We start from the raw sequence: 16,336 nt of genomic DNA, 5'->3' as shown, positions 1-16,336 counted from the left end.
CCTCAACATATACTTGTATTAACATACACGCTACAACTCAAAACCAGTCACAAACAGAGTCTTTTTGGTGCTAACAAAGGTAATTAATTACCTAGTGGCTAATATAATCCATTAGTAAACAAAAGCATGGCACCATTGCACAGACATATTTGAATTTCACAAGTTTAATATTTTACACAAAAAGGGAGACAGGATGAGAAAGCATTTTAATGTACTAAAACCTCAGACTAAGATAAGAGGCCTATTTAAATCAGCTTTAGGAACAAAAACATAACAAATGAAGTGGCTATTCTCCCACTCCTTAATAATCCACCCCTCACTAACCTTTCTCCCTTTTCCATTTTTTCTCCTGTATATCACACAATTAACAAATTTACTTTTGAATGGTCTGTTCCATATAAGTTAACTCTGTATCATCCCTGCGTATGACCCTGGCAGACACACTTTTACCTTGCTTATGGAAGGCTTTATGGTTCCTCCTCCAGCTCAGCTGTAAACTCCCTGCAATTAGAAACCTGTCCTACTGCTCCTGTCCCCACCTAATGACACACAGCACAGCAGTGTGGAGCTGACTAAAGCCCCCCTCCACCCCACTCCTGGCAATCTTAATTACTCTGATACTCCAACTCTGGCCAGTAATCTTCCTAAAGATACTAAGAGAAAGGTAACAGAAGATGCCCAATTGTTTACCAACTCTCCCTGCCATAAAAATAAACTGGTGATTAAACCTCCTTTAAAAAATTTTAGGTGGATGCCAGACCCAAATGAGAACCTGGAATGAGATCAAGGTAGCACTCCAAATCAGTAGGGATAAAGTAAATAGGGCTGTGACAACCACTAGCCAATTGGAAAAAGAAAATCTGGATTCCTACACATCACTCTTTATACCAAAATAAATTTCAAGTGGAATAAAAAGTTAAATAAACATAAAGTGACCAAAGTACTAGGAAAAAACAGTAATTAAAAAAATCTATCAGGCTTCCCTGGTGGCGCAGTGGTTGAGAATCTGCCTGCCAATGCAGGGGACACGGGTTTGAGCCCTGGTCTGGTAAGATCCCACATGCCGCGGAGCAACTAGGCCCGTGAGCCACAACTACTGAGCCTGCGCGTCTGGAGCCTGTGCTCCGCAACGAGAGGCCACGATAGTGAGAGGCCCGCACGCCGCGATGAAGAGTGGCCCCCGCTTGCCGCAACTAGAGAAAGCCCTCGCACAGAAACGACGACCCAACACAGCCAAAAATATAAATAAATTAATTAATTAATTAAAAAAAAATCTATCTACCTATCTAATCTATATCTTAGAATGAGTAAAACTTTCTAAGTATGACCTAAAACCTAGAAGCCATAAAAAGAAGAAAGATAAATGTAACTACATAAAAATTTCAAATTTCTGTAAAAGAAAAAATAAAGTATCATAAATGAAGTCAAAACACAATGAAAAAATAACTACCGTTTCATTAAAATAGAAAAAGCCTCTAGAAAACTATTAAGAAAAAGACAAAACACTCAAAACAAAAACAATGGGCAAAGAACATGAAAACGCAGTTCATGAAAAGGCAGTCAACCCCCTTGGGCCTTCCCTGGTGGTCCAGTGGTTAAGAATCCGCCTTCCAATGCAGGGGATGTGGGTTCGATCGCTGGTTGGGGAAATAAGATCCCACATGCCATGGGGCAACTAAGCCTGTGCTCTAGAGCCTGCGCGCCACCAACTACAGAACCTGCACGTTGCAACTACTGGGCCCACACGCTCTAGAGCCTGTGTGCCACAGCTAGAGAGAAGCCCACACACCACAATGAAGAACCTGGTGCTGCAACTAAGACCCGATGCCAAATAAATAAATAAATAAATATTTAAAAATAAATAAATAAATAAATGTAGGGACTTCCCTGGTGGCGCAGTGGTTAAGAATCCGCCTGCTAATGCAGGGGACACGGGTTCGAGCCCTGGTCTGGGAAGATCCCATATGCCGTGGAGCAACTAGGCCCGTGCACCACAACTACTGAAGCCCGCGCACCTAGAGCCCGTGCTCCGCAACAAAGAGAAGCCACCGCAATGAGAAGCCCAGGCACTGCAACGAAGAGTAGTCCCCGCTCGCCGCAACTAGAGAAAGCCCACGCGTAGCAGCAAAGACCCAATGCAGCCAAAAATAAAATAAATTAATTTTTAAAAAAATGAAGTCACAAGAAGTTCAGTAGTACTCTGTTGTGAGGGTGTAAGAAAATAGATCCTTCCAAACTTTGTTGATGGAAATATAAATTAGTACCACCTTTTGGAAAACCAATTTTGGAAAAGAATTAAGCAAAAACCTAAATCAGATCATGTCACTCTGCTCAAACCCTTCAATGGCCCCATTTCAGTCAGCTGAAAGCCCAAGTCCTTGCAATGGGCTGTCTGGACCCCCCTGCCTCTCCAGCCTCACCCACGTGCCTGTCCCCAGCTTACTGTGCTTCCCCACACTGCCCCCTCCCCTTATGTCCCCCATGCGCACCCTGCATGCTCCCACAGCACAGACGGGGCCCTAACCATCCACTCCCCTTACCTCAAACAATGGCTCCCTCTCCAATCTCCAGGTTCTTGTTCAAATGTCACCTACTGAGGCTTTCCCTGACTCACCTATACTTAAAACTGCCGACACCTCACTCCCACCCTGGGATTCCCTATCCCCCCTTCCAGCCATACCACGACTTCACATTCTATCCATTTTATTTGTTTGGTTTGTCTTCCTCTGCTAGAATGTAAAGGCCAAGATGGCAGAGATTTTTATCCATTTTAAGTGCTATATCCCCAGCACATAAAGCAGTGTCTGACACAGAGTAGGGACTTGAACATCTGCTGAATAAAGAAACGGGTGAATTGTATGCGTACTACGTTCTAAATCCTGTAAATAGTGCAATACAAATTCAAACCCTCTCACTCCCTACCACAGAAGCGCCTGGGTCCTGAGCAGCAGAGGAACACGGATACACCATGTGGGCCAACGGTAAATTGAGACCTTCGCTATAGCAGGGTGCCTGAACCGCAAGGAAGTTGCCTCAAACAACTTCAGCAATCTCCATGTCTCTTACTTTATGACAGACTAGCATCCTTCCCATCATAACCCACCAACCAGACACTCTCTTTTCTACAAGTCATATAACACCAACAACATGGCCCAGTAAACATGCAGATGGAAGGCAAATTACCCTTTGTTATGCACATTGCACAGTTATCCCACTATCCTTTCCTTCTGTAAAATAAAATCTCCACCTACCACGTCTCCAGTTTGACAACTTACCACAGTTACACAGTCCAGGAGAACACTAGCTATGAGCCAGGAGCTGGCTGTGTGCCCTCAGTCTCCTTGACTGTAAAAGAGATGGACTAGATGATCTTTATGGTTCCTTCTAACAATAAAAAGCTCAGGTAGCTATGACTACGGATGGGAGCAAAAGTTCTATGAGAGTAGCTGAAGTCCATGATCACAGAATTCTTCAGGAGTACCCTCTATGTTTAGTAGCTTTTGTTGCCACAGCTAACTCCGCCTTAACCTCCAAAGCCTCTCATCCTTTTATAACCCCTTGTGGCATACTAGAAGCAGTCTTAAGTTTCTTGGAATTGTCCTTTTTCTTATTTTCCCATAGCTCTCTTGGCTTAATTTCTGCTACTTCATTAGGATCTAGTCAGTTTTTGCTGTGGCTTGATATTCAGAGATTCTGGATTTGGGAGATGGGGGAGTAGAAGCTTTTACTCAAAGTTGGGACTCAGGATACTTTGGGACCAGGAAGGTTTGTGGGAGCCAGCATCTTCCAGCCCATTGGTTCATAATCTCATTTTCCTTCACATTATTTAAATGTACAACACACTAACATGAATAGCATCTCTCATATGTATAGTGATTCTTGGATGGGCTTGGGGATTTGGTGGTGGTGGGACGAGACAGAGGACGTCCACAGGTGGTTATAAAAAGCTCTCTGGAGATACATGGATATTTCCATTTTAATAAACTTCTTTGCTTTTAATGGCTGGTTCTACCCTATGGGTGGGCATTCAGGTTGTGTCCCTTTTATTGCTATTATAAACAGTCACAGTGACCATCCCTCCTCTCCCCAATACACTCAAACACACATCTATTCTATCTATATCTTTACATGGTTGTGCAAGTATCTCTGAAGGATAAATCTCTTGAAGTAGAAATGAAAGATCTGTGTTAAAATTTTAGAATTTCAGTTCTGTGAAAATAATACGTATAAAGAACCTGCGACATCTTGAAAGCAGTATTATACTGCAGCCTTACCCCCAGCAACAATGCTCAGTGATAATCAAACAGGTTAAACAATGAATACAATTGCTTCATGTTCAACAATCTCTTGACCTTTCTCAAAGCCTACTGATCATGTTGCAAACCTTAATCCCAAGGACAGAGAACGAGGTATAATTTTTATTTATGAGGTACTGACAATGTTTCCAAAATTATCCTGTTCTTTATTATACAACAGGATGTTTTCTCTATTTGTTTTTCTTACTCTACATTTATTCTGAAACCTGAAATGACAGGAGCAAGGAAAATGATGTGAACAAAATGGGAGGAGGGCTGTAAGCTATTTAGAAATTACGACCATACACCAATGACAGCTGAAATTAAACTGAAAAACCACAATGTTGAGTGTCTAAAACCCCCAGAAAAAGTTCTTAGGATTGCTGCTGGATATATAACAAAGTGATTCCAAGAACTGAAACATGTTCTCTATATTTTGCCAGTTTCGTGGGAGGCTGGAAAATTAAGTGGGCAGAAAAAAATGATCTAACCCAAGATTAAGAGCATGCAAAAGATATAATTAAGGAAAAATTTTAAAACAGGAGACAGAATTTTAAATACAAGTCTAAACCGTCAAATAGCTGATGGGAACTGTGGTGAGTCAACACGCTCCCCCAACCTAAACCTATTCAATTTTCATGAGTGCAAAAATGCCTTCTCTCCATTGCTTAGATGAGATCAGACAATCACGTTCTCCACGCTCCCACTGAACCCGAATGACATTCTGACTTCTGGCTCCTCTTATCCAAAGCAGCCAGAAAGTCACATCAGTCCCAGAACCTGATATTTTCAAAGGTAATTCTTTCTCTGATACTAATTCAATATTAAAATGTCTAAAGGATTTTTTTTTAAACCAGAAGGCAAGCAGAGAGAGAGAAAGAACATCAGAGAGAAGAAAAAGGTCACACTTACTTTTTCAGATTATAAAATTCTTTGCTTAAACACCAGGAGAAAGGAAGAGAGGAATGACAGGGACAGAGAGAGGGAGGGAGAGAGGAAGGGAGAGGGAGGGAAAATAAACAACTCAAAGATCTTGAACTCAAAATTTCAAACATTCATCTGAGATTAACATATAGATACATACAATATTGAGAGAGATAATTAGAGCAAATTTAGAAAAGGAGAATTTTTTTCAATTGAATTCAGAAGTTCTGATTTCTAAGATAAGACAACCTGCTTTAGGACACTAGATTCTTTTACTGAAATGGTGACAACATCCTAAAATCCATTTGAGAGCAATGCCCCCAAGTATCATATGTCAGGAGTATTTTGTTAAATGTCTTTGAAAAGCTGTGCATCTAATTAAACTTGGCATTTGACAAACATCTGGGGGAAAAAGCTGGTCCAACTTCTTGGGGACAACATTACTACACCAGCAAATGTATAACATTTTCAAAGGTTCTCCAGGTCACACGATTTTGGCATGCAGACACAGGAACGCAATCTAGACCAGAGGTCGGCAAACTTCTTCTATAACGGACTGGATAGTAAATATTTTAGAGTTTGTGTGCCATATGGTTTCCGTCACAGCTATGCAACTCCGCAGCTGTAGTGCAAAAGCAGCTACAGACAATACCTAAATGAGTGGGCATGACTGTGTTCCAATAAAACTGTATTTATGGACACTGAAATTTGAATTTCTTGTGTCTTTTTAAAATCTTTTTTCAACCACTTAAAAATGTAAAAACCATTTCTTAGCTCATGGGCCATACAAAAATAAGCAATGGGCCGGATTTGGCGCATAGGCCATAGTTTGCCAACCCCTGATGTAGACAATTAAATCAAGAAGAGAGGGATATTAAACTGTTTCATGAAATATCAGGCATTACTAGAGAAACTCAGAGTCAGTTGGGGCTGGGTGGGGGGGGGGCCTTCATTTTCTAAACATAGAAAGTTATCTGAAGGCAGTTGCTACTAAAATAATTCAAGAGGGCGAAATAGGGCACTAAAAAAGAAAATTAAGTTTCTGAATCCACTGATAAGAGAGGTCAGTAATCTCTCTGAGGAAAAACAGATTTCTAGGGAGCTGTCCTATATAGTCCATGAGTTCTTGATGTGGGAAACTGTAATTTTACATGATTTTATACAGGAAGAAAAGAAGCAGCAATTTAACAATCAAATCAAGGGAAAGAATGGCAACAAGATGATTATAATCAAGCAGACAGAACTAACTGCAACCTCCAAACAGGCTACAGATCCAGAACTTGGGGACAAGGTCATAAAGTGGTGACCTCTGAAATTGAAGCCAGTAAGTACCATCAAATAATGAAATTAGCTGTGTGCAAAAGTAACCTACCTGAAGAGATGGTTTGTAAGCCTGTTGCTAATGGGAGAAGGACGCCTCCAAAATCTCATCAGACACTAAAAGACAAATAATCTGAGATAAACTGAGCGCTAATTAATCATATCAATCTGTGGCAATGTCATAACACAGGGATGGAGGTCCACATGGAGAAAGACAAGCCAAAGATTAGAATCTGTCAGTGTTTCTGTGCAGGACTGGGCAGGTGGAGGAGTGCCCTGGCCTAACTCTGTGGGCCCGTCTTGCTTTGAGGAAAGATGGGTGCATCCAGCTACCTTGTTGAAGGAGGGCGCCTCCTGTGCAGGCTGTCCACTCGCCATCCACTGCTGGAACAGAATAGCTTCCCAGACTCTCCTACTGAGAATCAAAGCTCTGGGCCAGGCCACCCCAGTGTCTCATCTGCCTTGCAGTTGTATCTCTTCTTACAAACTAAGAAACTGGTATTCATATGCATTATTAAGACTCTGATGACTTTGGTAAGCATGAAGAGTCACCCAAAACCTTTTGATCATGACCATGGGCAAACTGATCGAAAAATTCATGCAATTCTCCCATGCAGTTTCTGAAACTGCAAACTGAGGACAAGGCAACCAACACCATAAAGGACACGTAAGTGTGAGGCCACCTTGTTCAGCCATAACTAACTGGTCTGTCTTTTTACTACCCTTAATGAGAAGGTATAGTAGTTGAGAACACTGGGCTCCAGAGTCAGACTGCTCACTTTAAACAAATCCCTGCTCCACTACTTCCTAAGGTTTCTTCAACTCCCTGAGCTCGGTTTCTTCATTTGTAAAATAGAGATGAAGAAGGGATATGCCTAGGAGAGTTGTGAGATTTAAAAGAGATAATGCATATGAAGCGCTTGGCACAATGCCTGGCACCTAGAAAGCACTCAACAAATGGTAGTTCTTTTTTGTTACTACCATTGTCAGTATTTTTAGTATTATTAACTGTAACAATGGTGATAAACTATTTTGCTGAATTCATTGACTCCGGTAATATTCTAGCAGTTGATCTTCATTCACAGCAGTTTTCCTCTTTATCTGAAGCTCTAGAGAGCATTTCCCCTTCTTAGGGCACAATGTTAATTCCAATTCAAGACCCCAAACAACTTCTTCAAAAGCTCTTCAGCCAAGGTTCAGAACTGCTCCTCCTTCAACAGCTACTATCCTGACCACATAAGCACACCAGCTCAGTCTCATTCCCTGCTTCCAGCCAAACTCATAAACCATGCCAATTAGCCTCAAACTTTCCTACCCTTCCTCCTACCAAATTACTTCTTTTTCTTCCATTATTATAAAGTGAGAGCTCTCCAACATTATGGCAAGTTTACCACTTACCAACCCCTGATATAAAGATCTTAACATTCCCTTAGTACGTAAATACATATAGAGAGAGCCATGAGGGAAATGTAAATTAAAACCACAATGAGATGTCACTTCATACCCACTAGAATGGTCATAATAAGAAAAAGACAGACTAAAAACAAGTGTTGCCAAAGATGTGGAAAAACTGGAACTCTCATACACCGCTGGTGGGAATTTAAAATGATGTAGCCCTTTTGGAGAACAATCTGAAAATTCCTCACAAGTTAGACAGAGTAATCATATGACCCAGTAATTCCACTCCTAGGTATATATGCAAGAGAAATGAAAACATATGTCCACACAAAAACAAGTATATGGGGACTTCCCTGGTGGCCCTGTGGTTAAGAATCCATCTGTCAATGCAGGGGACATGGGTTCGAGCCCTGGTCCAGGAAGATCCCACATGCTGCGGAGCAACTAAGCCGGTGCACCACAACTACTGAGCCTGAGCTCTAGAGCCCTTGAGCCACAACTACTGAGCCCACATGCCAAAACTACTGAAGCCCGTTTGCCTAGAGCCCGTGCTCTGCAACAAGAGAAGCCACCACAATGAGAAGGCCGCGCACCGCAATGAAGAGTAGCCCCCGCTCGCCACAACTAGAGAAAGCCCGCAGCAGCAAAGAAGACCCAATGCAGCCAAAAGTAAATAAATAAAAATAAATAAATTTATTTTAAAAAAAACAAGTATATGAATATTCATAGTGACATTCATAATAGCCAAAAAGTGTTAGCACCCCCAATATCCATCAACAGATGAATGGATAAACAAAATGTGGTACATCCATACCTTAGAATATCATTCAGCATTAAAAGGGAATGAAATATTGACACATGCGTCAACATGGATGAACCTTGAAAACATTATGCTAAGTGAAAGAATCCAGTCACAAAAGACCACATTCTGTATGATTCCATCTATATAAAATGTTCAGAAAAGGCAAATTTAGAGAGACAGAAAGTAGACTGGTGGTTGCTAGGCGCTGGAGGGGTTGGGAGGAAATGGGAAGTGACTGCGAATGGGTATGGAGTTTCTTTTGGGGTTAAGGAAAATGTTCATCAAATTGACTGTGGTGATGAATATACTAAAAACCACTGATTGTACACATTAAATAGGTGAATTGTATGGTATGTAAATTTTATCTTCATAAAGTTTTATGTAATAAATAAAAGATAAATAAATGTTTGCCAAATGAAAAACAACAAATGACCTAAAGAGGAGTGTTGAGTCCCCACGGTGAGTAGGCTGTAAGAGAATAAAACTCGGCAGCAAACTCATGAAAATGGAGAGAAGTGTTCCCCCAAAACCACAGACTACAAATCTATTTTTAAAAGCCACTCAAATCAAACATCTGTTAGCTTTTCGTACGACTCCAGAACATTTTCACTACCCTAATTACAGACAATGTAAATACAGTGTCATACAAATGGACATTTATTTAACAGGGTTCTTTTCTAGCAGTCTGGGTAACTCAGACATACATGTATGTTAGTACATAACATAACATGTACTATATACACTAGAGAGCAAGTCATACCTATCAAATTTAACTCATTTATTTATTCAATCAACATTTACTATATGCCTACTATGTGCCAGGCAATGTCCTAGGTGTCAGGGATGGAAAGATGGCTGAGACACAAGCTCTCCTCCCAAGAAGCTCACTGCACAGCGAGCTGAGAGGTATCATGCAGAGACAGGAGAACATTCTGACTCATGTGGCTACAAATGAAATTAGCTCCTAATAAATATGCTTCAATGAAAATGATACAAAATATTTACAGTGCGGTGACTATGAACCCTGTAACGCCCAGTCCTCTTAGAAGCAGCCTACCTGTTGACATGCTCCTCCCAGTCCTCTGGAGGGGGAGGTGCATCTGCATCGGTCCTGGCGAAGATGACATGCCGTTCACACTCATTCATCACGCTGCGTGCCTTCTGATTGTCATAAAGTGGCACAGGGGTTGATGTGACTGTCTCCACATCTATTGGGACGTCTGACTCGCTGTAAAGAAGTGAGGAAATAGGACCAGCCACATGTACTTCACACAACACACGTATTTAACGATCATCTGCTTGCCAAAAATGTCTCTTTAATATAATCAGCTTTTATTTATTTGTTTTGGCTGCGCCGTGCGGCATGCGGGATCTTAGTTCCCCGACCAGGGATCGAACCCGTGCCTCCTGCATTCGAAGCAGGGAGTCTTAACAACTGGACCGCCAGGGAAGTCCCTATTCAGCTTTAAAGTATGCATAAGCATATTGTATCCACAAGAAAATTATGATCCAAAGTCATCTTTCCCACACTTGTCTAGATCTCTGCCCTCTGACATGCTGGTATGTGCTGGGGGAACACAAAGTCGTTTTAAAATGAACCTATGCAAAAATGACAAAGAGCTATTTTTTTAAAAAGGACAAATATATTCCCTAAGCATATAGTTGATTGCCTAAACGTGCTTTCCAGTACAGTAGCTATAAGCCACGTGGAACTATTTAAATTAATAAAAATTAGAGGGAATTCCCTGGTGGTCCAGTGGTTAGGACTCTGCGCTTTCACTGCCGAGGGCCTGGGTTCAGTCTCTGGTTGGGAAACTAAGATCCTGAAAGCTGTGCAGCGTGGCCTAAATAAATAAATAAACAGAATTAAAAATTCAGTTCCTCAGTCACACAAGCCACATTTCAAGTGCTCAACAGACATATCTGCCTAAGGCTACCATGTTGGACAGAACGGATATAGAACATTTCTATCACTACAGAGTTCTGTTGGGCGGTGTTGGTCTAGAGTTTTAAATAAATTCATAGAAACTTGCCCTTTCCTTAGCAAGTCAACTGGTAGTTAATGATATGCTATAAAAGCCTATGATTGTCTAAGACAGATCACCTGGAATGCAGACACCTTAGCTTACTCACTCTGTAAGGAGCCTACAACAGAAACAAACACAAGTGGATACCTAAAGGATCTTTCATATTTTACAATGTTAAAGAAATTCTAGTGCCATGAGGGTCCTTCACTGCACCAACTTTGTCACCCAAAATACGATGTCAATCAAAATGGTCTACTGGCTATCTACCTAACATCACTTTAACTTTTTGACCTCAATGATGTTATTGTTTCCATTCCCAATGGCTGGAATAATTACATCATTATGAAATGAAGTGAAATAATGTGCAGCTAGATTTGGTGGTGGGTGAAAGAGCAGATTATCTTCTGTGGACCAGACATGGGACAAGATACTTAGACTTGTATTCCTAAAATAGAACTCCTGATTTCACTACTCCAACCATATCTTCCCCAAGCCTTCCCCAACTCATGGCACCACCCAGCTGCTCAAGCCAGAAATCTAACAGTCATCCTAATTTCACCTTTCCCCTTAACCCTGGCCACTCTTTCCAATTCACTATAGCAAGGCACGTTGGATCGACCTACAAAATACACCTCAAGGCCAACCGTTTTTCTCCACCTGTACTATTCCTGCCCCATCAGGCTCGTGATCTCTGGCCCCAACCACTGCAATGGTCTCCTAGCAGGTCTTCTCTATTCCACTCCTGCACTATAATCTATTCAACAAAAATTCAGAATGATCTTTTCAAATAAAAATCCAATCTCTAGCTTAAAATCCTTCAATGACTTCTTACCAACTCTTAGAATCAAATTCCTACATGAGGTGGCCTCAGCCAACCTCTCCCTTAGATCCCACTTACACCCCCATTGCAACCACATTCCGGACCCAATGGCCTAAAAAGAGCTCCTAAAACATGCCGAACTCCCACTTTCAGGGCCAATATATGGAGCCAGTCTATAAAAGGAAATAATTTTCTGAGTACTGAAATGACCAAATCCACAAAATCTCACTAAGAAAATATCATGAGATATGAACACAGGAGTCTCAATATCAAGAAGCTATATAACATAACTAAGAGAAAGACTTCAAATTCTATTTAAAAGAGCTCTTTAGTTATGCCCTAGGCCAGAAGCATCAGGATTATGCTGGATTATTCCCTAAAGTCACAGATCCCATGCCCTGTACATTCAAAGTAGGCCAACAAAATGCTGCCCTCACTGGGAAAAGAAATAAAAACCACTATTCTACAAGTGTTGAACACACACGTCATGGTACTTCTAGCTCATTAAGGCTCACTGGGGGATCTAAAGAAGCAAAACACAAGATCTCTATTCTCCAAGAAACCGAAAACCTGTGCCAGAGGAAAGATTAAACATCAGGTCAGATTAAAACAAACAACCAAAAAACCTCTTCCCAATAAAAGTTTATAAAATTATTAAGGGCATGATTTAAGCATCAAAATAAAATATATCAACAAATCTTGAAACACCAGTAATCAGAACACCTTAAAGCTCAAAAGAACTGCTAAATGAGTTTATTTAGGCCAAATGTAATTGTATCACATATTACACGGTAAGTTTATTTAAAAGTCCTTACCCTATAATGTAGACGGGCTGAATATGTAACCAGACCTAAGAAGGGTTAAGATCAACCCATGGTGACAGTTCTGTAACAAGCTAAGAGAGAAAGCAAGGTCTTGGGCATATGCTCCTCAACTTTGCAGGTGAAGCCAGGAAAAGCAAATCGAATTACCATAAAAAGGTTATTGCTGCCACTGTTGGAGCCAGACCACTGAACTAAAGGAATGAGTCTAATCCTAGGTGGCAATTTTTAAAAGTCAACTCTTCAGTCTTTTTCTTCACAGTTGAAATAATCCTCTTCAATTCCTCTTCCCACACAAGTCCTGTTATCTAAGTGCAACAGGTTGTTTGCTTTCCTTTGAACATCTTGCTTTCCTAACTCATTAGATGTCTTGAATGCAGATGTCCACATATAGGCCTGATAACCTCACGATGTTTAACAGTGACGCCTGAATTAAACATCCAAGCCCCACCCCCCTTTACAATCTCCCACAGTAAAATCCGCTCTAATCTCCAACCATCTGATCACTGCCCAGTTAGGGCAATGGCCGCCCTTAGGAGAGGAGCCCAAACTCACATGGTACTTTCGTGCTGCCTCCGGGGAGTAACAAAGAGCATGCGGGTGGGGCGGGCACTACTGGCATCTGGGTGGGCACTCCACGGCTTGGCATAGCTGTGATCCAGAAACACCAGGTCCAGCTCCCGCTCATGCACCGAAAGCTGGAAGAGCAGCGAGGTGCCCATGCGCCGCGCTGACGTCTGGAAGTCCCTCTCCCCACCGCGGTGGGCCATGTCAGAAGAGGGGCAGCAGGTCAGAGAACGGGTATCTGCATGCTAGTCACCTGCAATGAAAAGTTCCAGTTTAAGTCAATTCAAATGCTCGGAATTTCTTCCAACCTAGAACATCTAACAGGCTTTTTACTTTTGTGCCCTTCTAGCATTCGTCATTGAGTATCCACCACACTACAGACCCTTGCCCACGTAGGGAGGGTTCCTGAGACCCCACTCCACCACCAAAAAAGGCTATGGCACCACCTCCATCCTCAATCTCTACAATTTGGTCCACTGCAAAGCCAAGGGACTCCAATGTTCACCAAGGCAGATACTAAACTTGCTTGGCCAGCGCCCCAATTTCCCACGTGGGCGGGACGGGTTTTGGCAAACAACAGGAATTACAAATACTAATAATTCTGAAGCTAAGGGTCTCTACGGCTGCAAACCATTCTCGAAACCTTCCCAGAACCGTCTCCAGCAGGAGCGTGAGCATCCCAGGAACAGCTGCTTAACGTGGGCCTCAAGGAAGCCCTTGACGTCTCTTGTTTGTGTTAAACAAAAGTTTTGCAACGACTTCATGATGCTCTGGAGTTTTAAAAATATACAGGTGAGAGCTCCTCCCCAAAATCTGTAACAATGCCATGCGAGGAAGACCCCTCTCCCTCACCGAGGCCGGGGTGGTCCCTGGGGAACCGCCCTCTACTCCAGGTACCCTTCGGGGGTCCAGCCACCGAGCCTCAAAACCGCCCCAGCTGGTAGCCAGGGCTTGTGATTCGCACTTTACAGACGGAGGCGCAGGTTCAGGGGGATGGAGTGACTTAGCCAACCAAGGTCACCGAGAGTTCGCGACGAGGAGGAGCCGCCCCCCGCCCGCCACGGCCCCGCTCAGCGCCCGCGTCACGGCGGCCCGAGTCCGCCCCCGGCCCCACACGGCGGTCCGACCCAGGCCGCCCAGTCCCCGCGCGCCCTGGGAGCCCGGAGGTCCTCACCGAGACCCCCGCCCACTCCGACCCGGGCCTCGACCCCCCGCCCCGGGCCCGCCACCCCCGCCGGGGCCGACCCTTCCCTCACCCGCAACCTTCCGGCCGCGCGCTCAGCCCGGGCCGGATTCCTATGCGCTTGCGCATTACCGCCTCCGCGCCCCAGCGCCCCGGGCACCGAACAAAACGCGGAAGTGGATTACAGCCCGGGAAGGGAGGGGCGGTGAGCCGCAAAACCCGGAACGGATAAAGCTGCGGGGGAAGAGAAGAGCCTAGAACGCGAACGGGTCTCGCAGGCAAGACAGCGCAGAGTCCGGAGTTCGGGCCCCTTGCATCTTCAGCAGGGAAAACTAGGGCGAGGGAGGAGGCTGGCTCCTGCAGCCCCTGTTCTCGCTTCCCCCCATTGTTGCTTTGCCGGGTGGCTGGCATACTTCTTTTCTTTAATTTTTATTGGAGTATAGTTGCGTTCTTTTCAAATCTATGTAAATAACTGTTTAAGAAACAGATTTACAGACCTAGAAAACAAACTCATGGTTACCAAAGGGGAAAGCGGGGAGGGGGATAAATTAGGAGTTTGGGATTAGCAGATACAAACTACTATGTATAAAATAGGTAAACAGTAAGGTCCTACTGTATAGCACAGGGAACTGTACTCAATATCTTTCAATAAACTATAATGGAAAAGAATATGAAAAAGAACATATATACATATATATGTGTGTGTGTGTGTGTGTGTATATAACTGAATCACTTTGCTGTACACCAGAAACAAACAGCATTGTAAATCAACTATACTTCAATTAAAAAAACACTTTAATTTATAATTGTGATAATAAGGGCTAGTATTTAGAGAATGCCAATCAAGTTCTAAGTAACGTAAATAACCTACTTCATTTAATCCTCTCAGTGACTTTATATGCTAGGTTCTATTATAGTCATATCCATAGAAGTCAAATATTTTGCCTAAGGTTACACAGCTAGTAAGTATCAAAGGCAGAACTGGAACCAGGCAGCTTGGCTTCAGAACCTCCTCACAGCTCCACTCCCCACCATGCCTACTGCAATAAGGAAAAGTGGATGGTGATCTGAGCACATAGAACAGCAAGCCAGCCTTGGCTTGGTTGATGGGGTGGGTGTCCCTGGGAAGGTGACCTTAAAGCTGAAACCAAAGGAAGAGAATATGGTAACATGGTAGATGCTGGGTGAGAAGCTCTCCAGGAGAAGGAACAGCAAAGACAAAGGCTCTGGGGCAGAAAACAGCTTTAGAATATTAAAAAAAAAAAAAAAAAAGTGGCAAGAGCAGTGTAGCTAGGAAGCAGTGGTCAATATGTGGAGAGAGACGAGGTTGGAGAGGCAGACATAACTCAGACCCTAAAAGGCCCCAGATGCCCCAGTAAGAATTCTGGTACTGACCATAGATTGCTTTGAGTTAACTTTCCTCTGTGTTTTGTGAAGAGACAGTAGATCCTAAAGTGGGGGATGTTAACCTTCTTTGTATCCTTCAGAGAACATAGCCAGGATATAGGGAATGGATCCTGTATTGACTGATTGATGACCGATCAGTTGGTTGACTGACTGACAGTGAGACACCAAGGCAAGAAACATGGTTCAAGAAGAAAAATAAATCTTTACCACTTCACACCCGCTAGGATGTCTAAAAAATCAATGGTGACAACAAACAATGTGATAAAAGTGTTGGCAAGTACATGGAGAAATTGAAACCCTTGTACATCGCTGATTGGATGGTAAGATGGTGCAACCTCTTTGGAAAACAGGCTGGCAGCTCCGCAGAATGTTAAGCATAGAGTTACCATATGACCCAGCAATTCCACTCCTACATATATACTCAAGAGAATTGAAAACATATGTACACATAACAAGTACACAAATGTTCACAACAGCATTATTCATAATAACCCAAAAATGTTAACAACCTAAATGTCCATCAACTGATGAATGGATAAATAAAATGTGGTATATCCATACAATGGATTTATCAGCCCATAAAAGGGAATGATGTAAGTTGTCACTTGGTATCCAGATTGGTTCCAGGACCCCCCTTGGATACCAAAATCCACAGATGCTCAAGTCCCTTACATAAAACAGTGTAGTATTTGCATATAACCTACACACATCCTCCGAAATACTTTAAATCATCTCTAGATTACTTACAATTCCTAATACAAGGTAAATGTTA

At 42.7% G+C, this 16,336-nt stretch overlaps 1 protein-coding gene across 21 annotated transcripts in view; it reads right to left on the bottom strand.

Annotated features, from left to right (window-relative positions):
• KANSL3 (KAT8 regulatory NSL complex subunit 3) overlaps nt 1-14,311 on the bottom strand; it is an 84,721-nt gene extending 70,410 nt beyond the window's left edge. For 9 of the 21 annotated variants that reach the window (XR_009506511.1, XR_009506512.1, XR_009506515.1 and 6 more), the window contains exons 1-3: nt 13,827-13,935; nt 12,963-13,227; nt 9,797-9,967 (exon numbers count right to left, since the gene is read on the bottom strand). Coding sequence is in view for 7 of the 21 variants with exons in the window: in XM_059943042.1 (XP_059799025.1) it covers nt 9,797-9,967; nt 12,963-13,177 (386 nt within the window). In the remaining 14 variants the exon portion in view is untranslated. Of the gene's footprint in view, nt 1-6,591; nt 6,657-9,796; nt 9,968-12,962; nt 13,228-13,826; nt 13,940-14,230 lie in introns of those variants that run through there. The other 12 variants (XR_009506517.1, XM_059943036.1, XM_059943035.1 and 9 more) reach the window with 7 other exon arrangements.
• Between the last annotated feature and the right edge of the window lie 2,025 nt (nt 14,312-16,336).

Source organism: Balaenoptera ricei, chromosome 13 (genome assembly GCF_028023285.1).
Source record: "Balaenoptera ricei isolate mBalRic1 chromosome 13, mBalRic1.hap2, whole genome shotgun sequence".
Classification (NCBI taxonomy): domain Eukaryota; kingdom Metazoa; phylum Chordata; class Mammalia; order Artiodactyla; family Balaenopteridae; genus Balaenoptera; species Balaenoptera ricei.
The sequence above is the reverse complement of the archived record's forward strand: the minus strand, read 5'-3'. Positions and strand labels throughout refer to the sequence as shown.